General features: G+C 37.7%; 1 protein-coding gene across 1 annotated transcript; it reads right to left on the bottom strand.

Annotated features, from left to right (window-relative positions):
- Window positions 1-576: 576 nt before the first annotated feature.
- LOC105060992 (sodium/proton antiporter 2) lies at window positions 577-17,588 on the bottom strand. The gene is made up of 10 exons (XM_010944899.4): window positions 17,223-17,588; window positions 15,119-15,295; window positions 14,797-14,925; window positions 11,519-11,695; window positions 11,076-11,182; window positions 7,497-7,617; window positions 3,341-3,402; window positions 2,944-3,246; window positions 1,821-2,115; window positions 577-1,173 (listed from the first exon to the last, which is right to left on the bottom strand). The coding sequence occupies exons 1-10, from the start codon at window positions 17,517-17,519 to the stop codon at window positions 1,054-1,056; spliced, it is 1,788 nt and encodes a 595-aa protein (XP_010943201.1). The 5' UTR covers window positions 17,520-17,588; the 3' UTR covers window positions 577-1,053.
- Window positions 17,589-25,288: the final 7,700 nt, after the last annotated feature.

The following is a 25,288-nucleotide window of genomic DNA, read 5'->3' as shown; positions in this document are numbered from 1 at the left end:
AGGCTGAATTTCATAAGAGTTAAGATTAAGGTCAGAATCATGATACCATTCTTTAGAATCCTGTAATTCATCTACCAGTGATTACATAATGTACTATTTTGTAATCTAACTCTAAAGAAGGATTTATTTGAGTTCAATAACACTTATGTTATTAAAAAAAGGCAATTTCTTTAGCATTGACACAGTAAATGGGAACCATCTTCAAGCAACAATAGTTTGCTTTTTGCTTTTCTGATTTGCTTGTTATAGTTGCGACAGAATTTGGATTAGCGATTCATGACTCCATACTCGAACGAGGAATAATCTAAGTGAGAAATTTTAAAACACAATACGGGCAAGGATTTTCATGGGATTGTCTTATTTCCCGAACAAACCAATCAAACAAAAGAAAAGATCAAAATGAATGATATCCAACATAACTGAAAGCTTGTGAACAAGTGATGCAGAATGGTCACCACGAACTAAACATCAACCATGACAATGAATAAGAAAGTCTAATGATGATTAGGTGGCTTGAAGATTCTGCATCATGGTACCACATCATATTAGATTACATGCATGTTAAGCTGAACAAAATTAAGTTAAAAATAGGATCTCTAAAAAGAGTTCAAAAAAGAACTCAGCACAAAGTTGCATCAATTGTTTATCTTGCGCTTATTACATGTTGGCATGATCCAAGAACAGACTAAATGGATGATTTCTCCATACATCACAAACATTAAAAAACTCAATCACAATAAGGGATAAAATCCAAGTAGGAATCTTGACCATCATCTTATTGCACCTGTGTTGATCACACCTTTCTTTAATTCTCCTGCTTGGATGTAGCATTAAATGTGCTGTGCACCAAAATTGATGTGTGGCAGATGCAGATCTGAATGACCTGGTATCCTCACATAATCATCTGATTACTTTTATGTTTTTATCATCATAAGGATTATAATACCATCCAGACTGGTTCTTGGCATGTGAATAGGGACTAAACGTGGGACTACCAACACTGCATGGCAAAAAAACACTATGCCATACTGACCAAAGCAGAATGTCAAACATCTATGAGCCCGGAAGAAATGGGAGCTCAGCCAAAGAAGTGGGAAGCAAGACGTGGAAATTTTGAGCTGCCAAGTATGCAACAATTCCAGCAGTATAACCAGCAAATGCAAAGCCGCTTACCTGCAAAAAAGTACTTGTAATAATGAGCCAGGTCATGACTCCCAGCAAATGGAAAAAAATAAATTAAATAGCAAACAAGAAGTGCTGTCAAAAAACATTTATTGCCTGTGCAATTAATGCATAAAATTGAGCTTGTTACACTATAAAGCAAATGCTAGCTAAGCAACTTTTAGAATGTAAAATATAAACTAATTCTTTTCACTGATCCCTAACTTCCAGATATACTCATGGAAAGTTTGATTCGCTGATGCCAGGGATCATCTTATTGCTATGCTCATTTGCTTTCTGTTTGTTGCTTTGTTAACAGAAAATTACATGGAAAAAACTGGTCCATGGGTCTCATACATGATATGCTAAAATATGAGAAATGAACAGTTTAAATTATTACTTTTTTTCTACTCATGAAGCACTTCTCTCAAGCTACAATATAAGCAATGCCTTGTCAATTTGATCTTTCAAAAAGCAAAAGAAAAGGACCTTCAATTAATAAATCGGAGACAATATAAGGACACAATAACCTATAATTGGGGGCACTTATGCAATCTTCAGTTCACATTATCATGAGGGTGCAACATGTGATGTCTGCTCATAAATGTCAGATGTATTTGTGACCATGTATTTTTAGTACGACTGAAATAGAATTTTACCTTACGAAGATACCAAAAGAAATCCACCTTCTCCATTCCCATAAATGCAACTCCAGCAGCAGAGCCAATAATGAGCATAGAACCTCCAGTACCAGCACAAAAAGCAATGAGCTGCCAAAACTCAGAATCTTGAGGAAAAGAAGTCAGGTCATACATTCCCATAGCTGCTGCAACAAGGGGAACATTGTCTATAATAGCTGACACTACACCTATTGCACTTGCAATCAGTTCAGCATTTGGTATATGGGCATCAAGGTAGTTTGCCAATTCCCTCAGAATCCCAGCAGCCTCCAAGCTACAATGCACAAAACCCAGACCATTCAGAATAAGTTGTCAGAAAGACAATTGTTCTTCAGCCAGACATTTAAAATTGTGTGATTATTGTTTCCAATATGCATAGGCCTAAAACAACATAATCGGTCAATAGATCAATTGATCAATCAATTGATAGATACAGTTGACTGATAGACAGATTAGCATACACATGCACACAATACATACACATTTACACATTTGATTGACCACATATTAGCAAGAGTCCACAAAAAGACTACATGTAAAAATTCAAATCAATGCTGCAAGGGCATCACTGATATGCACAAAAACTGATAAAAAAGCCTTAATTCATCTAGGTATCTGCTGTCAGACAGAATTTTAACTGATGACAAAGAAGGTTCATCTTTTCACTGAAAATTACTTAGTGCAGTTAATCTACAAGTACAGCATGCATTAGATAAATGAATATAATGTGGGAGTGAACACCTGCATTTCCCATTTGAAAATATCTTGGAAAAGAAAATTCGTAAAACCAAAACTAATTAAAGCATATCTGCAATTAATCATCACATAAGATTCAGTTATGAACTAATGCCTCAGTTAGGTCAGACTAGAATTAACAAACACACACACACAGGCAGTGTTCATGTGTAAAAATTCTTCATTGACTATCCCAGTAAAATCAAGAATTCTCTCAATAAAGAAAAACTATGCCCACTATCAAGAAGAGGTGGATGCTTTGAGGAGTACTAATATTTATAAATTTAACAAAACTTATATCAGAAAGTATATGCTGGTTGTGTAATGAATTTTGCTAGTCATGGATAAGGAAGAGGTCCATGGATACCTGCTCACTGATAAAAGAATTCCTAGGAAGAACAGAACTCCTTGCGTATCAATCCGTGACAAAGCTTGTGGTACTTTCAACTTTTGCCTTCTGGAATCTCCATAATGAATTGCATCAGTTAAAACCCAAAGAACACCAAGCCCAAGCAGCATGCCCATGTAAGGTGGCAGGCCAGTTACAGCTTTAAACACAGGAACAAACACTAGAGCCCCTACGCCAACAGCAAAAACAAGTTGTCCTCGAGGAGCAATCTGTTCTGATGCCAAAACATTGGATGCTTTCTCAGCTTTTCCATTAACTTCACTGAATCATGTGAAGATCAAAAGGACTAGTTATATTAGTTGCAACATCAACTGAATTATGTTGCTTTTTAAAAATGCTGGTTATATTTTTGTACCTGGTGAGGGACATGAGAGTGAGTGGTACGGCCAAAGAAACAGCTGAAGGGATAAACAAATCCTGTAATTAATGACAAAGTCAATCAATGATGTTTAAGAATCGACGACAAGCCAACCCAACTAAAGCTGCATCTACAATCCTTAAAGATATATTCATGCCTGCATATAGAGTGTGGATCCTCTGTGCTCACAGGGATGCTACCAACCCTGTTCCATGGGCATGGTCGGTCACGGGGCTGCTTGCTGCATCATCAGGGGCCCACACAGGTGCTGATGCAGTGTATGGGCCCTGGCATGCATGTGCATAAAACGGGTGGTAATACCCCCATGGACATAGAGGATCTGTTCCACATATAATCATGGAAGATCATGGTAAGCATTAAATATGATGTCAGAAGTCAAAGAATCCTGCTTTCATAGAATAGCTAAAACTGTAATAATAATTCATCAAGGCAACAGTTACAGCATTGACTACATTTTTCAGAAAGTATGCCCCTAACCAGAGCAGCAAAGGAAAAGGATTCATGTTTGGGATGAAGGCTTAGTTGAGTTGAGCAATGGTTACAGCATCACAGGTGTTTCTTAAATAGGAAGTTTTCTGTCAATTTATCACTAATGTCTATCTAGTAATCTTTAATTTTGTTTGATGTTTTTTTGAGAAGCATTAAAACATTATGTTAAACAATTTCCAAATTTTGATGCTGAAAATAACAATGTGAACATTTCTTGTTTTGCGATTCTGCTTAATCTATTGCTAACAACTATAGGCCACCATATGATGCATTGTGCAAGCAAAGTAGAGAGACTTCTTTCTGGCCAGAAATTGTTTTAAACCATAAACAAACTATGCATTTTACTTTTTTGCAACAGCTACATGAAATTTTTTTAATAAAAAATCTTGTTTTTAAAAAACTGCACCACATTTTTAGTGACCAACAAAAGTATGTTTAACAGTGCCTTCTAATCTACCTTAAAAAAACAGTCATTGTGATTTGATCAAGTGACGTTCACCAGCATAATTAGACTGCCAAGGACAAGACCGAGTAACTTTTCAGAGGCTTGACTAAATAATTATACCCAATTCAATAGGACAGGTGAACAGTTTTATCTGAGGTGCCACCAGTATGAGACATAAATATTCTATAGACAATGTCAACTAAGCAGTTCTCTCAGAAGTTCTCTCAGATTACAGGAAGCGAAGTTTCAATTTTGCAGACTAGCTCAGTCCAAGTTGGTAATCTCAATGTGAATTCCGAACTTTCCTACGATATACAATTTGCTTCCATTGGAACTTAATCTTCAACAAGTTGTCAGAACAAGCTATATAAGTTGACCCCATGTTTTGACAGGCAATCTAGTTGCACTAGTTAAGATTCTTCAGCTTTCTCACATTGCTGAAAGCTAAGCAAGTATAACCCCAGAAGCTACTGCTTCCTTCTTTAGCATAATACCACATAACTACAGCTTCCTGCAATGGTAAAAAGCTTGCTATCTTGTCTGAAAGAAAAATTTAAGGCCTTTTCTGCAACCAAGTTGACTGCTACATGACAAGTTTTTGTTAATATTTCAGTAAGCATGCTTCCTGTTGGTAGTAAAAGCCATATATCTTGGAGCTCAAGTTGTTTTCCAATAAACTATTTTAGATATAAAATCCAGCTTTTTTTGTTGCCTTTTAAGAACTATAACATGAACATAGCATAAATAATCATTCTCAATCCATCTATCCAAATTGGATTCAGGAATGGTGCTCTTCTTTGGAAATGAAGAACTAGCATAAAGCTGCTACTATCATGTCAGGCAAGTTAAACAACTGGTTCGGGACTTGGTGGTAACAGCTTTATGTTAGAGCATCCTGCTTGACGTAGGGAAAACTAATATAAGGATGTGGACCATGTGGTTCTTCCCCTCAGCCTGGGTCTCCGAGCTTAAAACAAAGGCATAAGAGAAATAGTCAATGAGTTCAATTAGGAGGAAATATCTTTGTCATGCATCAGCCTTCCCCCTCATATTTAGCATCCCATTTCTTCCTATATGTGCAATTCCCTGGATGCCCGCCCCCTTCTTCCAGGGTAGGATGCCTGTTTGCACAACACATAAACAAAAAAAAAAAAAGAATTACTCTAACAAGTTATTCTTGCATAGTAATATTATCTGTCTGCCTATCTCAATTATTTGTGCAATTTCTAGTTTTCTACAACCCAATCTTACATCTGTGTCCACCTTTTAGTCCCTACTATCAAGTCATTACCACATTTGGACAAATTTCTAGTTAAAGTCACGTCTGAAGTGCGAAAACAATTTATATTATAGTATTATATGGCTTAAAATTATTTTTTCATGATTGTCAACAACAGAGTTCACACATATCATCTTGAAGGTTCCACATTAGGGATCTCTCTTTTGTTCACATACTTCTCATATAATTCACCGTACTTCTGTTATCGAATCTTTACTCTTCTCAAACTTTGCTGAATCTGGGAATTGTCTTCCAACATGGCTACATCTAGTACAATGTGCCAAAGAGATAAATGCAGCTTCCTGCATCATACCTAGCTTTGGTTCCTCTTTCACCAGATTCTTTCCAGGTCTACTGGAACTTTTGGGGGTTAGTTGTTGGAGTTGACACGGCATGATCAGGAAGAAGGGCCAAGCACCTTCCGACAGCCAACTGGCATTCTGTTTTCCATATTAGATCCCATCTTACCTTGGCTTGAAATATCATGCCTTTATGGAGTCTTGATCTCAAGAACACAGTAGTCTTTAAATGCTCTCATATCTTGATGATAGCCTCATAATCAAAGCCAACCCCATATTGCCAGGATAAGGAAAAGAGTTAGAATAAAAGGGCCTCAAATTCTCTGGTACAGATTAGTACCAAGGGCCTTATAGTTTAGCTATTGAATTAAGGTCATAAACTCAGTCTGGATCATCTGTAAAGCAGATTGCAGCAATGCATGAAGACATCTACGAAAAAACAAAACTTAGTGCACGAAGTAGAGATGCACCTCTTAAACTGTTTTTTTAGAAATTATTTGCTGGCATGGAAGGAAAAGTTTATGAGATGATAAAAGACGGCATGCACTGTAGCAAGATTTTAAATACCGGCACCGAACCCTTTACCATTTTCCCATTGGAACAATACGGAATTAGTATGACTGGCACCAAAGGTACATACTAAAACTGAAAGTTTTCAAAAATTTGAAAAACCATCAGCATTGAATGTTATGGTCAGTAGTACAATACTGCCGATATGTACCAGTACAAACTGGTATGGTTGATACATACTGCTACAGCTATTTTGGTATCCGACACCTGTATCTGTGCTGGTTTTGTGCTGGAATGGTATAGTACCGATCGTATCATCCCATCTTGGCAGTTTTTGAAATCATGCATCATAGTTTTTCACATTCAGCAAGTGCAAGCTCCTATAAAAGCATTGCCGCAATGAGAATATTATAACAGATGAGTTGTAACACTTGCATCAAAATATTGAACTTTAATACTTTGTCGGAAGCTTCAAAGCTGAAGCAGTTGAAAGTAAAACGATAAAAATCTGTTCAGACGTCGTGTTCATGAATAGCAAAGGCTAGAGCTAAACCCATTCATTGGAGAGGCTTAGGTTTGTCTCCAATAAGCAGATAAGAGAAAGAATAAATATAGCAACATAGACATGATAAAGATTATAAAAAGCTCAACTTAATAAAAGATGCCCTTGATCAGAAGAATGATAACAAAATAGACATGACAATGATGGCTGAGAGATGGAACAAGGTTTGCTGTTTCCGCCATTGTGATTAGAATTTTCTTATTTGTTGTTGAATTTATTTTAGTTAAGGTCATGGAAGAAATATGCTTGTCGAAAACACAACCATAAAAGAGACCTCACTTGAAAGAAATGTAGAGTGAGAATATGCTCCTTCATGTAAGTTCAAATGTATCACATGCTTTTGTAACAAACTCTGCCCAAAAGGGTCACACAGCAAATAAATATAATGCAGACATTTGTTTTATTTAGACATGCACTTTGCCAAAAGATAAATAAATAAATAAATAAAATTTTACTGCACAAATTTAGGTTATGGAACACCAAAAGAAGGATGCATATGAATAAGAGAACTCTATCTAAAGATATCGAGAATACCGCAAAAAGCATACCTTCATTGTTTGCAAAGTGGAGATCTGACCATGAATCCACAACATTGTGGTTGTGACATCACCAATAGGTGTCCATGCACCACCAGCATTTGCTGCTATCACAACAACAGCTCCTAAAATTCTGCCACAATCAATACCAAATCACAAAACATGGTTAAAGGAACATTTCCTTAAAACTTTGGACCAACATTTAGCCCAGAAATTCCAGTAGACTATGACCAACACTATAGTGCCTAACAAGGAACGCCATACCACCTCGAACTGCCTAGTTCGAAGCATACCAAACTGTACCGAGGGCTGACCAGCAGGGTTCTGCCCCTTGGTTCGAGAAATCCAGCAAGGAAGGGGGAAAGGTAGAAGGAGAGAAAGGAAGAGAGAGCAGGGGGGAAGGGAGGGAGAGGAAGAGGGACAGGAAGATGCCAAGAGGGAGGAGGATAGAGAGAACCATCAAGATCCATGAATCCGATGACCTCAAAAATTATGTTGCATCAAAATTGAATCTGCATTTTAGTCCTTGACAACCCAGAATCATAGTGCTACTATGCTAATTAGGGGCTCAAATGATAATAGTGTCACTATTACATGAAATTAGTTGAAGTTTGAAGGCTTCAAAAGACAAATTGTTGAAGCTATCAGAGGGGTATCACCGACAATAGATGGCATCTGACTTGCAATCACGGTAATCTGCATCAGCCTTAGGTTAGAAACGGAAGTTGGATACCAAATACAGTTCCACTGATATGCATCATTTTGTAATTGCAGAAAATGATGTTAATCTTGATGCTTGGAATCCTGTCAGATTCATGGTTCAACAAGGCAGACAGCTTCCACGTATGACTAAATTAGACATTAGATATGTTTGATTCTTCTCTACAACAACCTAATGACTTATATTTTGTTCTCATCAACTCTAGTAGCATTACAAATACAACTTGTCAGTCACATTCCTCATATATGTGAATCTCTCTCTCTCTCTCTCTCTCTCTATATATATATATATATACACATACATACATACATACATACATACATATATATGTATAAACACGCACACATACGTATGTATGTGTGTATACCATTCACACTGTGCGATACCATGCAGTTCAAAGCTAACCATACCAACACGAAAGAGTACTAATACTGGTATGGGCCTCAATAGGCCCCACATAACAACACATGGTACCATTTGTTATTGCTCCAGCGGTGTCCCATGTGTCAATACAGCTGGCACACCAAACCATATCAATGAGGTACCAATACGGGGCCTAGTACTGGGACTTAAAACATTGGGTTATATACATAAATAAATTGTGTTATTTATGCATACAAGTGTACACATAGGCACACAAAAACACAAACATATGTATACATACATAGTCAAACATGGGAGTTGAAAAATGAAAATATAAACCCACAGACATGATCTACAAGATTTAAATTTCTGACAAACAACAAATCAAGTATTTTGGATACCCCTTGTTTGCATCAAGTCACCCAAGAATCAACAAACTGTACTGTGCCTCTATAGCAATTCATTTGAGATAAGTTGATGCATAAGCAAGAGTTCTGTAAAAATGATTTTAGCTATAAGCATTTAAGACCTAGTAGAAATATCCAGCATTTAACAATTTCATTCTCAACATCCATTATTGAATCTGGTAATGGGTGAAGTCCCCTATTCACACCCCGTATATATTATGATCATCCCCTATACATACACACAAACATACACATATATCATACATGCATATAACACAGACATATATAGATACACAGACACATATTCAAACATATATTACAAAAAATAGGAGTCAACACAGAAAATTAGAAGCAAGCATCTATCAATCAACAGAATTTCCAATACATCTAGCATACTAGAGACTACAGGAATACATGGCTAAAGCGATGGCAAGTCATAGAAACTGTTGACTATGGGATAGAGATACTGAACCCCATGTAAATTGCAGAACAGTCTTGAGACAATGAACATAAGTAATGGCAAAACCTGTTGCATATACAGTACTTGGGAGACCAATGCAAGGCGTATAATCACTGACAAGTTGATGATTTAGGAGGCATCTAGGGGGAACTTCAGTTAAATGAGTCCCAAAAAAGCCTTATCAGATTTCAGAAATTCTATTCCTAATGAGGCAACAACAAAGAAGGAGGACAGAGTAAAATCCCATGTAAATAATAAGTAGCTACAAAGATTTAATAGGAATCCCAAGCTATAAAAAAATTTGATGGAATTTTACTTAAGTTACATTCTTTTAATAAAAGACAAAAATTGACCACACTTGCTTCAATTTGTTGAGCTGAACTGTAAAACACGGGGCTGGACAGAGTTACAACCAGCCCATACTGTACTGGCCTTCCGACAACTCCAATACCAAATGTCTACAAAAGATTTTAATGCAAGAGAAAGATTAGACCATTAATAATGTTCCAAATAGTCCAAGAACAGGAAGTTGGGTTAAGTTATTTGTGCTTGGAAATTGGATATACCTCATGGACTTTCAGCTGAACTTGATAATTCTTACAGCTAAAATAGGCGTGCAATTTTCGTGACCTGTGTTATGTGCAGCAAACAAGTCTCCCAAACACAAAGCAATAAAAACTGGGTATTATTGGCATGCTATAAAAAGAAAGATTAGTCAACTTGGGACCAGCAAGCAAATTATAGGCCTTCATCCTCTCATCAGAACAGCATGTGTTTAAAGCTCTAAACTGAAACAAGTAGTTATATATGATTAAGTTTTTACATAACTGCAGAGTGTTGCCACCAGAAAATTTGGTTCTATTCCCTCTGTATTCCATTTTGATGGTATGTTTCTCATTCTTCTCAAATCTCATAAAAATTACTCAAGGGTGTCAGCAGTACGTGTCAGTCCCAAGTTGGCCCATGTGTAAGTCTTTTGTTGAAAATGGACAAAATCTCAAGCCCAACTCCAGAACAAATCCATTTGGTTTTGACCTCATCTACGCACCCTTACAGAGCTAATATTTGGTACTGGCTTGAATTTTCTAGGCTGGGTCTTTGAGCAGATTGGCCCAGACGCTGACCATCCTATGTTGCAATTGCCTAATGATCAATAAGGAGAAACTTCATAATTCAGTGTTTCATTGTATGAGTAGAGAATTATATTGAGTTCTAGAAACTAAATGATTATTTCTTTATAAGCACTAATTTCACTTAAACCGACCAAGATATTCTCATACTACTACACATATGATGATCTTAGTGCAGCAGTGGGATAACAACCTGATGCAAATGCTCAAATATTGTCTTGTAGTTTACTCAGATGACTGGGGTATCTATTTATAGTGGAACAAATCGCTCTTTGCTACCTACCATTTAGCTACCTAAAGAACATTTTTATAACAATGAGATTTTTAATGGCTTTTTTTTTTAAAATTACTAAAATATGACTATTTGTGTATATGTATGTGTTGGGTGTTCGCCATTACAGTCATAAACATCCATCAGAAAACATATTCATAATACATAAAATACAAAAAATATAAATAATCAGAAACTTCTTGCAAATTAGAATTTAGAGGAGGTAGTGGATTCCATACTTCCTGTATTCTGATGGAGGTACTAGCTTCCGCAATAAGGAAACCATAACAATAGTTGACGTTAGATTGTCGAGGACTGAACTTAGGAAGAAAGTCACAAAACCAACCTGTAAAGGTAATGTCAAAATACAAAGCAGCTGTAACATCTTCTTCTGATATATTACTTTGAATAGGTTTATTCAAAAGTTTGTTTAGATAAAACATGGTATGCATTGAAATACAGTTGCAAATACTACTATTCTTACATCAAACCATTTGCTTCCTAGCACATTTACTCCAGTTAGGTATTCAGAAAGAATGTCAAATTAGGATTTCTACCGAAACTATATATTAGAATATGTAGTTATATTTCAACATCAAATCAACCTTCATTAATGAGCTATATAGGCATCATATTTATCCAGCAATGACACCTCATCAAATGACTGAAATATATTACCCACCACCCAAAGGAGAATCTGAGGCTTTCGAGTAGTTATATTGTCAGTAACCAGTTTAAATCCTTGATGTGCATCAACAATCTCCACTATGGTCATTGCACCAAGCAAGAAGAAGACTATTTCACTGACTTCAGCAGATGCCCTGGTTAATTCTGTGACAGCTATATCTGTTGAAGGAGCCTACATCAGAAATATGCTATGTTATGGGAAGAGAATAAACCTCATCATGTCGGAAGAAATTAATGATACCATAAAAGCAAAACCAGTACAACAGTGCACAGAGATTCAAATGGAAGTTAAGACTAGCATACAATGATCCTTCAGACAATTGCAAACTACCATGCACAATTTGTATTAACAACAGCTTATAGTTGGTGGCAGATCTAATGATAAATTTGTGAAATAAATGAAGTGCTCTCTCTTAGAGGCTACCAATTGTGCAGGTATCCAGAGAGACAATATGAGGCTGCTAAAACTGGAGCATTAGCCTTGATCAATTATTATGTGCAATATTGGAACAAAACATTCCAGGAACACCTGGATGGCATGGTGACTTATAACAGCATGTAGCATCATTAATCACAATTTCTGCCCAAATGATTATATGGAAGATTAAGATATGTAGTTACGTAAAGCATTTGCAATATGCTTACTATCAAATAAATATTTCTCTCTAGCTTGAATTTTTCCTCGTAAATTTGTCATAGCCTTTGACAAACTTTTATGTCCCAGCAGGGCAGGAGGCATCCCAACCATCCCATATCGTTTTTGATAAAAAATGGGACTGGGACAAGGCTCCAAAACACATCCATGCAGGAAAAAAAGAAGAAAGAGGAAAGAAAGAAAGAAAGGAAGATGAAAAAAGGAAAGAAGAAGAAGAAAAACGAAAGAGAGAAAGGAAGAAAGAAAAGAGAAAGAAGAAGAAAAGAGAGGAAGGGATAAGGAAAAAAAAAAGAAAGGAAGGCATAAGAAAAAGAAAGAAAAAAGGAAAGAAAGAAAGATGGAATAAAAAGAAAGAAAAGAAGGAAAGCAAAAAAAAAAAAAAAAGAAAGGAAAGAAGCAGAAAGAGATGGAGGTGGAATAAAAAGAAAGAAAAGAAGGAAAGCAAAAAAAAAAAAAAGAAAGGAAAGAAGCAGAAAGAGATGGAGGATATCTACCGGGATGCATGACTAAGACGGCTATCGAAATAAGATGGGACAGCAGGGCGTTCCCTTCCATGAAGATACAGGGACACTTCCATCCCACGAGATTTAAAATCTTGGCCTTTGATCCTGATTCCTGAAGCTCTAATTGAGGCTTTTTTGTCTAGGTTATTTCTCTCTAGGTAATATTGCTGATGATCATTGAGGAATACAGCATTTGGAGATCAGAACCATGGTGCAATTTTAATTAAACTGGTTGTAGAATTGCTTGTCTTTTTTTAACTAACTATTTTCCCAACTAGAAGTGTTATGGTGCATAAGCTGTTCATTGATGAAATAATTTTAAAAAAATTTGCAATTACAAATGTTTTGGCTTTTCATGATAAGCATTGAAAGTTAAGTAGAACTAAAACAAAATATACAAGATGCAATTGTAGTTGGTATTGAACAAAAATGATGCCTTATCAAAATTGATGACAACCAGGTATTTTAACTTGATAAGTTTCTTCCATCTTTGATTTATTAGTTAGACTTTATCTTTGACCAAGGTTGTTAAGGGCGCTAGGTGCCCTCCAGGCGCTAGACCCTGTCTAGCGCCTGAGGCGCTAGGCGCTAAAAAAGTGAGCGCCTGATTGAAGTCAGGCGCCGTCTTTAGGATCCTTCAAGAAATTATATTTTGAACCAGAGCCCTTTTTATTGCTAGCATTGGCTGTTGCACCCTCTGCTGCTGCCATTGTAAAACCAGTGCACTGCTGACTGCACAAAGCAAAAAGTCGAGGATGAACAGAGAACTGTTCTATTGAAAAAAATACAAACATGCTCTGTTTTATTGAATAAAAAATAGGCACGAACAGGGAAGGAGAAGGAGAAGGAGATTAAGAAAATGAATAGTGCCATTGCAAAACAAGTGCACTGCTGACCTACTTTGTGAACTGTTTTATTGAAGACAAAAACAAACATGCTCTGTTTTATTGAATAAAAAACAGAGACGAACAGAGAAGGAGAAGGAGAGGAGATTCAGAGAAGGAGACAAGAAAATAAATTGTGAAAAGAGGGTGAAAAAGAGAACAACTTTCATACCTTTTTTTTGCTTGGGCGCTGTCAACTTCAATGAAGGGAAGGAAACTGCTCCAGCCGTCCAAAGTCCAGGGAAGTTGAAGGGGTACAGCCGTACAGGATGCATGTAGTTATGACTCTTTCATCTCTTTTTCAAAACCTATTTGTCTCTAAATTTTTTTTATAAATTACTTAAGTACCCTTCTTTTTTGTTCTTTTAAAGGATTTATCTATTACCCATAGCTATAATTTCAAGTTGAAGTGAATAATAGCAATTAAATTGGAAGTTGAACAGCCAAGAGAACAAAAAATTTTAATTGGATGCCAAAGGCGAGCGCCTTGCACCTCGCTCTAGACGAGCACCTAGGCAGCAGAGGCGCTCGCCTAGCTGAAGACGCCTCGCCTGGAGGAGGCTGAGGTGCTTTCAGCCAAGGGCGCTTTGCTTGAGCACCTAGGCAGGCCTAGGCGAGCGCCTTAATAACGCTATCTTTGACATCTTCATTCTAAACTTCAAGGTCGAAAAAAACTTTAGAGAAGGACTAAAATCAAAACAACAAGAAGACAGTTGATACTAGCACGATAACCCATGGTATCTTAAAGGTTAATCAAAGTCATGAACCCTTCAATCTAAAAAATATTTGCATAATTAATTGCTAGTAGCATGCTGAGCCAAGCTGTGTCAATACTCGTCCAGCAGAGATTGGCATGGGCTGGCACTTAAAACCCTGATTCCAACACCAGAACTACCATATCTGATGACAGCTTTCTTACAAAATAGCAGCCTTTGGAATTATTTATGGATTTATAAAATTAACATATCATGCAAAAGCAGGATTAAAACAACACTGAACCAGCTGGGAAGCTGAAGTGCATATTGTTGGATATGCACAATAATTATCTGCCCAGTAGCAGATATCCTATGAAACCTATCACTCTGATCAAGAACAAGGAATCACATGTTAACAGGAGGGAAGAGGAACAGAGAGATAAGAAAAGGAGATACTGTTACAGAAGTTAATCTGCCTTGCCAAGCAAGAAAAAAATGATTATTTAATAAAATAAAAGGGTACCGGTGAGACTCACTCCAATGCTTCTAATAACCCATAAGCAAACAGCCATCAACAATCCAACTCCACTTTTGTTGAATGCTAGAGATTCCTCGAAAATAATGCCTGCATAACCAATTGCAAATACCAACACCATGGCAACATCCTGTACCATGAGAAACTTCAATTAAAACATCTTTATTGATGGTCCCACCATGTTCACAAAATCATCTGCATGCAGACGAGGGTGAAGAAAGTGTATACTAAAAGAGGTTCAATCACTAAAAAATTAACTATCATTTCTGACTGAACATAAAACAATCATCCCAAGAAATACAAGACAAGCAAAAAGAGTCAACCTGATTGGCAGCTACCCAAGAATGATTGATTGCAGCTGCCCCTGCCAAAGTTGATGCAAGTATAGTAAGAGCTTTCAGTATATCAGTCTTTGGCTGGTAACTAGCTTCAAAATCCTGGGAGCTTACTTCGTCAAGCGAACATAAGGGATCACAACTTCCAGATCCATCCATCAACTCCTAATTCAATGTAATAGTTCCAAGTTAATAGTGAGGATAACAATGTACAAATTTACATTAATATGTTCACTGCATTTAAGACTCAAAGTTGCATGAGACGGATATATATATATATATATATATATATATATATATATATATATATATAGACAGACAGACAGACAGATAGATAGATAGAGATAGAGAGAGAGAGAGGAGAGAGAGAGAGAGATGCAAAACTGCAAAAGCAATTTACATATAATTTAGACATCCTTATGCTTTAGGAGCCATAAGATGGCTATGATACAACCATAAGTGGCTACAACATCCATAGAATTACATAAAAGAAATGAAAATAGAAGTTCCCTACTAATACAAACTGTGATATGTAATAAGCTCAACCAGATTTTGAATAAGAGAAATGCTACAAAATGGTCATCTTACTCTGCACAAACCTTTTAATGATTGCTTGGGTTTGGCTGAAGCGACTTTTTTGATACAATAAATTGCCCAATGCATACAGGGAACATATTGCAGGGAATTTAGATGATAGAATGTATTAAGTCCTCCTTTTACCACAAATAAATGTATAAAGTCCTCCTTTTACCATGAATAAATGCATTTTACATGCTTAAGTAAAAAACTCATAGCAGAATGACACAAACAACAACTGGCGATCATCTTGGCTATAGAAGCATAAGTTACATAGTAGTTCAACACCATACTCCCGCATAAAATCAGGAGCCGCCAAACTCAATTTTCTTCTTCTTCCTCTTTTTGTGCACTCAATCAAACCACTAGAGTAAGTCTCTGTACTGAAAACTAACTTGAATGAGAAGCACTTCTTCCCATGTGGAACAGAATAAGATTCTGATCGAAACAGAAAGCAGCAAGCTTCACATAGAGAGCCTTTTGCCACTGAGGGTATATGGTGGACATAGGCGAATAGTAAATGCCAGGCCAATATACATTAGAAGCAGTAGGCAGTGGATTTGGTGATAAGTTTTCATAAAAAAGATAGCAATGCTCACAAGAACACAAACGAGAAGCAACGTCATCATCTGTCCAAAACACGACAGGAATGTCAGAATCTGCAAGAGTATCCTCAGTAGACTGATGGATCACCATACGCCCTTTTGGCAAACACACTATGCTTAGTGGGAGGAGGATAGAAAGTTGACTCATCTTAAATGGCATAATACATACCATAAAAATAGGAAAGCGGGTCATGTAAGAGGACAAGGACCAGTGTAATAAGGTACGGACCAAGAAAAGGTCAAACTTTGGAGAATTGATCGAAGAAAAGACATGGAATCATCGCACTACAACCTCTATGCTAAGGACTGCACCCACAAGAAAGACACGCATGGCAGACGAAGCCATGGACTTGGTACGCTTGACAAAAGGAACCAATACAGCGCGGATACAAAAATAAAGTCAATGGAAAGCAAATATTTATACTAATTCATGAAGTTCTGGAATTGATAAAGTAGTATTCAAGACCAATCAACCCAGGATGAGAGATAGAATAGACTCAACTATGAGCATACTCGCGCTCAACCACTCAAATTATTTAGAGCCACAAAGGCAACAAAGCTGAGATACAATGCCGTAAATGAGGAAGAAATTGCGAACTTAGCGGGCAAGTCCTCACTGCCACAAAAAGAAACAAATAGGTTTTAGAAAATTGCAGGTGTAGCATAGAATCTAACTACCAAAGCCTTTACAAAGCTAAAGAACTATGAAGTCTTATGCATATGAAAGCCAATATAATGAATGAAGCCATCAAGAATAGATAGCACCGTTAGATGGTACCATTGAGAGCACCATCTAATTTTGGCAAATCGACAACAGAGGAGAAAAAACGAAATTTGATGCACGCATAAGTATATAACTACACATAAGTCCAACGTCCGGAGCTCCAAAAAGTGGGGTGATGGAAGAGAACCTCGTATTCTTCGGGGCCTGTTCCTGGCTCGAGAGGGGAATGGGACGAGCTCTTGGATTTCTCTTTCACGCGCGTGATAACTTCGGCGCCCCGCCATCTCTCGGAGCTGAGCCTCTGGCGAGACGAACCCCACGGGGGGAGAGGAAGCGGGAAGACCAAGGGGCGGGGTCGCGCGACGGCGAATGGAGACGAAGGATGAGAAGAGGATGAGGAGGAGGAAAGCGACGGGAGCGCGAAGGGTTTGAAAAGAGAGCGATCGAGGCTTTGGCTTCCGATCAAGTAGGAAGAGAGAGCCATTTTGTGGCTTAGGAGAAGGGAGGCCAGCGAGTCTGGGACTGAGAACAGGAGAGGGAGAGTGAGGGAGAAAGAGGGGGGATAAAAAAGTACGCAAGGTTTCAGTCGCTGGTGAGTCGCGACACGCGAACAGCCCTCGGGTCACGTTCGCGGCCGCGCGTGACACCATGATATCGTGTACAAAACACGTGTCACTATGCAGTAATTTCAACTTCGATGAGAGGTTAGATGTAAATGTCCTCGTATCGGATGCTAATTTTTACACTAGTCTCGGCAATGGAATTCCTGGAAATGGTTCAAAATTAACTTAAGGGCATTTGTATATAACTCCTCACCACACATAAATGATAATTTTATCTAAATAATATTAATTTAAAAAAATTATAAAAATAATATTTTGATCAAAATATTTATGAAAATACTGTTCAAAATAAAGTCATCCTATTATAGCACGACTTTTTATGTCGACTCAGCAAATTTTTCGCTATATGAAAGACTGAATTAGCAACTAAGAGTTGTCCTATTATAAACCGACTCGATAAATCGCCTTATGATAAAGTGACTATATGAGTCGCCCTACCATAGGACGACTCACTTAGCTGCTATATCCCCACTCGATCTTCTTCCCCTTCTTCATGCTATATCTCTCACTGCAACCGGGCTTCCCCTTTCCCTCCTTTCTCTATCTCTAGGGTTCCAGCCGCTTGTGAGTCTCCCTCAGCTTCTCTCTCTCTTGTGCCCCTTCCATCTCCCATCCGTCAGCAACCTCCCTTAGCTCTTCTCCATCAGAGGAAGACAATAGGAAAAATCAACAAAGCAGGGGAAGGCTGGAAAAATTTAGAAGGTAAGAACTTTACCCACATAGATTGACCCTTTATTTTTTTCTTTTCGCTTCTTATTCTTTTTATTTCATCCTCTTTTTTGGAGATATATGGGGTAGGAGAGCACCCGAGGGAGATTGAAGGGGTTTATTAGATTCCAGTTGGGGTTCTCTCTCTATGCAGCAAGTTGGTCCCTTGAGGTTTTGAGAGCTTAATCTTGCTAGATTAGGTTTTGAGAGCTTGAGATTGGAGGGGTTTATTAGGTTCCAGTTTTCTCTCAAGGCAGCAAGTTGGTCCCTTGAGGTTTTGAGAGCTTAATTTTGCTAGACTAGATTTTGAGAGCTTAATCTCGCTAGACTAGGCTTTTCTTTTATAATAACCATATAACAAAAAGGGAGAGACAAGAAATTATAAGATGAAATGTGATGAAGAATGTTAGATAAACATAACATCAAAATCAAGGAATATAACATTTTGCTAGATTGGCTTTTCATTTTGCTCTTGTTTTGCTCTTCTTTATATTTCTTTTTTTCCTATTCAGTCGCTTATTTTTAAAAATTTTGTATTGTATAGAACTATAGATCCATCTTTTGATTAATGTATATATTCTACGGCATCTGTACATTTATATATTTTTGCATGGATGGAAGAATTATATATATTGATCAATTGAATGTCCAATTTGAATAGTTTGAGAATTGTAATTAATTCTATAGATAATTACAGTAACCAAATGGTATATTGAGGGTTTGATAGAAATTTTGGACAGTATTTTTCTTTAGTTCTCCTTATACATCTTCAGCCATATGGGAAGAATTAAGAAAAAATACTACTGAAATTTTTTTCGGTTCCTATTGCATATCATTTGATTACTGTAATTAACCTATAGAATTAATGCAATTAGAGTTATCAAAATGGGCCAGAGCTCATGAGCCAGCCTATTTGGCCCTAAGAATGGGCTAGATCGGACTGAGAAATTCTGACCCATTTGTGCAAGTGGGCTTTTTGGCCCAACCCCTGTAGCCCATGGGTTGAATCGAGTTAGGGCCAGATTAGCCCATGGGCCAACCCACACCCTCCCTCTCCCTCTCGATCCCCGACGTGAGAACCCCCCTCCCTCTCCCTCTCGGTTCCTGACGGCCCTCCCTCCCCTCAGCCTGCTCTCTCCTCCTCCCCGACGTACCACCATCTCTCTCTCCTCCTCTCGACAGTCGGCGATCCCCGTGCCCCTCCCTGCACTCCTCCTCAAATTTCTTCTCGATCTCCGACACGAAAACCCCCCTTCCTCTCCCTCTCGATCCTCGATGCGAGCCCCTTCCTCTCCCTCTCGATCTCCGACGGCCCTTCCTCCTCCTCTCGGCTCAGCCCCCCTCCTCCCTGACATACCACCACCCCACCTTCCTCCTCTTGACAGTCCACGATGCCCCTCCCCGACCCCCTCCTTCCTCCTTTCAACAGTCCCAAGCACCCTCCCTCCCGATGGCCCCTGAAGGAGAGAAGCAATGACACTAGGTGATGACAAGGGAGCAGACTCATGGCATATCGCATCAGGCGGTGTGGACTCCAGCCCTAGAAAAAAAAAGAAAAAAAGATATGGGCTGATCCGGTCCTAACCCACAACCCACGTGGGCTAAGACCGAGATGAGTTTTTATGGCCCCTTTTAACAAGTGGGCTGAGCCCAGTCCGGCCCACATAATCACAACCCACATGGGGTTAGGGCCAAGCCAAATCAGGCCAGTCTATTTTGACAGCTCTAAATGTAATTTCTGAATGGGATAGGACTTTCAATACCTATTAGTTGATGATAGGATTCATTTATTATATAAGCCATTTTAAATGTTAAGTACTTCCTTCTAGTAAAATGTTCATATGTTCATGTAGTTACTTCTCACAATAATTTTCAATAAAATGAATCCAAATCTTATCACTGTTATCTTTCATTGGGATGGGAGGATCACTCGTGATGCTAATGGTGCATATTATGATGATAGAAGGATCCGGATGATCATGATGGACCGTAATATAACATACCAAGAACTTGTATGAGTCTATTATGCTGTCACCGGAAGAAACCTCAATCATTGTGAAGTTTTCTTAGTATGTAGATTTCTGATTCATATTACTGGATAATATTTTAGTGTACCTATTGAAGATGATCAGAACATGAACACCGTCTTGAACATCCCATCATAGGGAGTTTTTCTAGTGGTTGAGATTTTCATTGAGCCGGCAACGATAGGAGTTTCGGATGGTGGTGAGCAGCATGCGAGTGTGTCTCAGATTGTATCTGACCGACTTGCACAGTTGGAGATGGGGGGATCTCTATTTGATGCAGCTCCAATGGATGATGAGTTGGATATAGGTATGGAGGCATCTCTGTATGTACCATTGGTGGACCAGCAATATTCGTAATTAATAATCCTCAATATATGATACAAGCAAAGTCTGCATATCAATATCTATGTAACACCGTATTTGATGATATAGGGGCCGGTCCTAATTATGTGATAACTACCATGGAGCATGTGGAGTATAAATCTTATGATCCTATACCACTTAATCAGCCACATACAACACATGCCGGACGTGGAGGATTGAGAACAATAATGGCCTACACAATTTTATTTGAAATGAAGTCGCTATTAGTTATGATCCTAATCCTACTGATAATGAAAATGAGGATGATGATGCAGAGTCTAATGACAGTGATAGTGGAAAGTTTATTGTAGAAGAGGATGTCCCACCATATGAGGCACCTCTTATTCTTGAATTCGGGTTAATTGATGCATCCGACGACGATGAGACCGCATCTCATGGAGCATTGTCAGAATATCCATTTTTTGGTAGGAATGAAGAGTTAAGAAAGAAAATAGTATTCAGATTGAAAGAATAAGTCCAACGTGCCATGAAATAATATGTCATTTGCACCCACCATCCTTTCAAAGTTGTCAAGTCAGATAGAATTAAATGGAGTGTCGTATGTAAATAGTCAAAGAGTTGCAGCTAGTATCTTCGGGCATATTGTTGGACCAAGACACAATGATGAGAGATTATTGTATATAAAGGACACATACATGCTTGAATACAGATGTGATACGAGATCATTCATAGCTTGATGCATGTATGAAAGCCAATATTATTAGAGGATCAGTTAGAACAGAGACATCCATATCCATATCAGTTTGTCAGGCTTATGTACGTAATATATGATAGTGCGAGGCATCTTACAGAAAGACATGGATAGCTAAACAACTTATTATCAGTAAGCTATTTGAAGATTGGATCGAGTCTTATAACACATTAGGTTCTTAGCTAGCTGTAGTTTATCATGCCAACAAGGAGACTATGGTAGATTTTATAAAATTTTCTATGACAGAGCCGAATATCGAGGTGTTCCATCAAGTTTTTTAGGCATTCGGGCCATACATTTAGGGCTTCCAATTCTACCGTCCATTGATTAGTATCAACGCAATGCATATGTATGGCCGATATAAGGGTGGACTCATGATAGCCATGGAGAGGGATAAAAATGAGAGTATCTATCTTCTGACATTTGCCATTTGTGAAGATGAGAACTATGGTAGTTAGTTGTAGTTTTCATGATGTTTACACCATTATGTGGCACATCATCAAATGAGGATCAGCATAGTCTCAGACCGGCATAAGAAAATACTAGCTACTATTTTAGATGAATCTATTAGATGGACAATGCCATATGGTTATCACAGATTGTGCCTTAGACATGTTGAGGCAAATCTAAATGGTCGATTTCATGATGTAGTATTTTTGACTTATTTTTATCAAACTGCAGAGCAAAACTAGCCTTGAAAGTTCGATCGAAGCATGCAACATATTAAGAAAATATGGCCCAATTGCTTTCAATACCTTAAAAGACATCTACTTGATGATCTGAGTAAATGGTCGCTAGCGCATGACACGAGTGGACATAGGTATAGAATAATGAATATAAATCTATCCGAAAGTTTTAATAAGATGTTGAAAGAGGTCGCTCATTGCCAATTAATGCACTTATCCATCTTTTCTTTAAATGCTTGTCGAAGTAGTTTAGTGTGCGACGTGCAATAGCAACACTAAAGAGGGAGGCTGGTAGGGTGTTCACTGATAAAATTACATATAAGTTAAATGAACGTCAGCTAAAGTCTTGGGAGCATGGTGTAGTTAATTACAATAACCAACAGAATTTATATGAGATTCGATTGAAATGCAGGTGTTATAGCCCTGATGAAACTGATTATATACAAACAGTCGACTTAGAAGTGAAAACATGCATATGTCAGAAGTGACAGTTACTATACTATCTATGCTCCCATTTGTTCGCTGTATGTACTAGTAAGAATCTGGATTGAAAGTAATTTGTTGATGACTGTTATACTATTGATCATTATGAGGAGTCCTATGCACCTACTTTCTACCCTCTAGAGAGCCCTCATTATTGGCTTGAGTGAACTACACCTAAACTTATACCGCATCCGTTCATAAGGTGACATGAAAAGGGGTGTCCACAATCAGGAGGATTCGAAATGATATGAACGCAATGGAGAGCCAAAATGTAGTTTGTTGTAGATTGTGCAAGCAGATGGAGCACAATTAGAGCAGATGTCTCCAATGATGCTGATTTATCTTTTTTTTTCATGTAACATGTAGACTATCTTTATGTATCGCTTGTGTTCTTTTTAAACTATTTTGATTATGTAATAATATCGTGTAAATATTTGAAAAAAATTTATAAAATGATCATGTTATTAATGTTGGCTATTTATCATCTTTGATATTTCTTATCATCTTTGATGTTCCTTATTATCTTTGTTGTTAGCTTGTCTTTTTATTTTATGCCTCAGACATGATTGGTTCAAACTCCGACGTGCATCCAGGGCCAACTAACCCTACTATGCTGTATCTCCAAACCCGACACCGTAGTGACCATATATATTCTGGAGAGGACATGGGGCTCTTATGCTGTAGACGCAGAGGCTCGACTGCGATGCATGCCTAATGGCCACATGAGAGGATCATAGAGTATCTTTGTGCGGCTAACTTTTACGAAAATTTTAGAGTTTGCGACATACAGCTTGATTGGACCCTCATTATGGTCATGGTAAAATGATGGCATTAGGAGACTCATACTTTTCACTTCCATATCGAGAAGACGACGATCACATTACAGGACGTTGCTGTTCTCCTTGGATCACAGATGCATGAGCTTGCCATCATCGGTACTACACAGATTATCTAGTCGAACCTCTACGAGGAGTTGTTTAGGATTAGACCGTTAGAGAGGATATTGTCGGGGTCTTCGCTGAGATTTCACTGGCTTTGCAACACGTTTCACTACTTATCGGATGATACAGATGATGAGACTATATAGAGACATACTCGAGCATTCATTCTATGCCTTATCGGTGGCTATCTATTCATCGATAAGTCTGATTTTCATGTGCAGTTGTTGTACTTATCCTTGCTATGTGATCTCCACATATATGGGCATATGAGTTGGGACAGCGCTACTTTGGTCTTTTTGTATCATGAGCTCTATAGAGCCATCAGGCTACATATGCATAAGATAGCTGGACCATTGGTGTTGCTGCAGCTTTGGATATGGAAGCATTTACACGTCGGATGGCCAGATAGGGTGCTCTCCAGGATAGGAGCCCATCTATTAAAAAATATGTCCTATAGCTAATCGTCAATCTGTTGATAATTTAGCTCATTGTAAATTGTATATGAATTATTTATTAATAAAAATTATTTTATATTTTTATCATAAATTATGCATCTTCTTTATTGAACTCTTGTGTTATGATGAAGTCCTTAGAACTACTTTCAATCGATAAAGAAGGATTTATTGTGTAATTCTTAAACTAGTTCGCGATTAAACAATGCATTATTAACTAGGACGTTAACGTTCATCAAGTGTAGGTCATTGTATGCCATATGGGTTAGTTGTTCTCGTAATCAAGGAGTGTGAAGACACTGGTATGGCATGCAGATAAAATATAGGAGTATATTTTACTGAACATGATCTATCTCGAAATACTCTACTGTCAAGAGTAGCTCGCGAAGGATATGGGTATAAGTGTCCCTCCGATCTGAGATCATCATGGTGACTTACAAGCAACTCACTGTACTTTGGTATCAGACTATCTGAATTTTTAATTTAGTGACAGAAGATTTTTAGGTATAATCAAGTATCTGCAAAGTTAGTGTGTGATCAAGATGGGATTGATCGCTTCTGATTTCAGGATTAGTGCTATATTGTATTTCAGTTCAACAAAATCTTGATCAGGATAGTCCTTGTGAGGAGTCATGGGACTTATGAGGTTGAGACACATTATGGATGTACTGATTAAGAGCTGATAGTTTAACTCTGAAGTCATCCTGGGCACTGAGGGTCAAAGTGATGAATTATATGGTAACTATATGCCAAAGATTTTTGAATGTTGCTTTACAATCATTCGGCTTATCCAAACATCGGGTACCATTACTAAATGGTCACTTCGATTAGTATAAAAATTTATTCCTATGCTACCGACTTAGATTCAAACCTCTGGGATCACACACAAAAAAAATTTTTATCTGATCTGATGGCTGATCAATGATTGAGAATTATTCAAAGGTATAATCATCAATATGATTGATGATTAATCTTGTGCAAAAGTTGTAATATAATAATTCACTAAGGGTTAGTGAATTATATGAGGATTAATTGATATTAGATTATTGATTAGCTCAATTTGATTGAGCTATATGGTTTGGATCAAGTCTAATTGAATTGGATTCAATTAGGTTTGAACCGATTAGGTTATAAAATAACCTAATTGCTAAGGGAGATAGATTTCTGATTTGATCAGGACTTGTGCTTGATTAATTCTTAATTAGATTAAGATTTAATGGAGTAAATTAGGGGACCTAATATGATTAAGTTTGATCTT

Source organism: Elaeis guineensis, chromosome 1 (genome assembly GCF_000442705.2).
Source record: "Elaeis guineensis isolate ETL-2024a chromosome 1, EG11, whole genome shotgun sequence".
NCBI classification, from domain to species: Eukaryota; Viridiplantae; Streptophyta; class Magnoliopsida; order Arecales; family Arecaceae; genus Elaeis; species Elaeis guineensis.
This window is presented reverse-complemented; position numbering and strand designations above follow the sequence as displayed.

Coding starts and splice junctions, on each gene's coding strand:
- LOC105060992 (XM_010944899.4), bottom strand. CDS start 17,519: ATGGCTCTCTCTTCCTACTTGATCGGAAGCCAAAGCCTCGATCGCTCT. Junction 14,926..15,118: donor CTTGGGTAGCTGCCAATCAG/GTTGACTCTTTT, acceptor CTCATGGTACAG/GATGTTGCCATGGTGTTGGT. Junction 2,116..2,943: donor ATTCTTTTATCAGTGAGCAG/GTATCCATGGAC, acceptor TGTGCATTGTAG/CTTGGAGGCTGCTGGGATTC.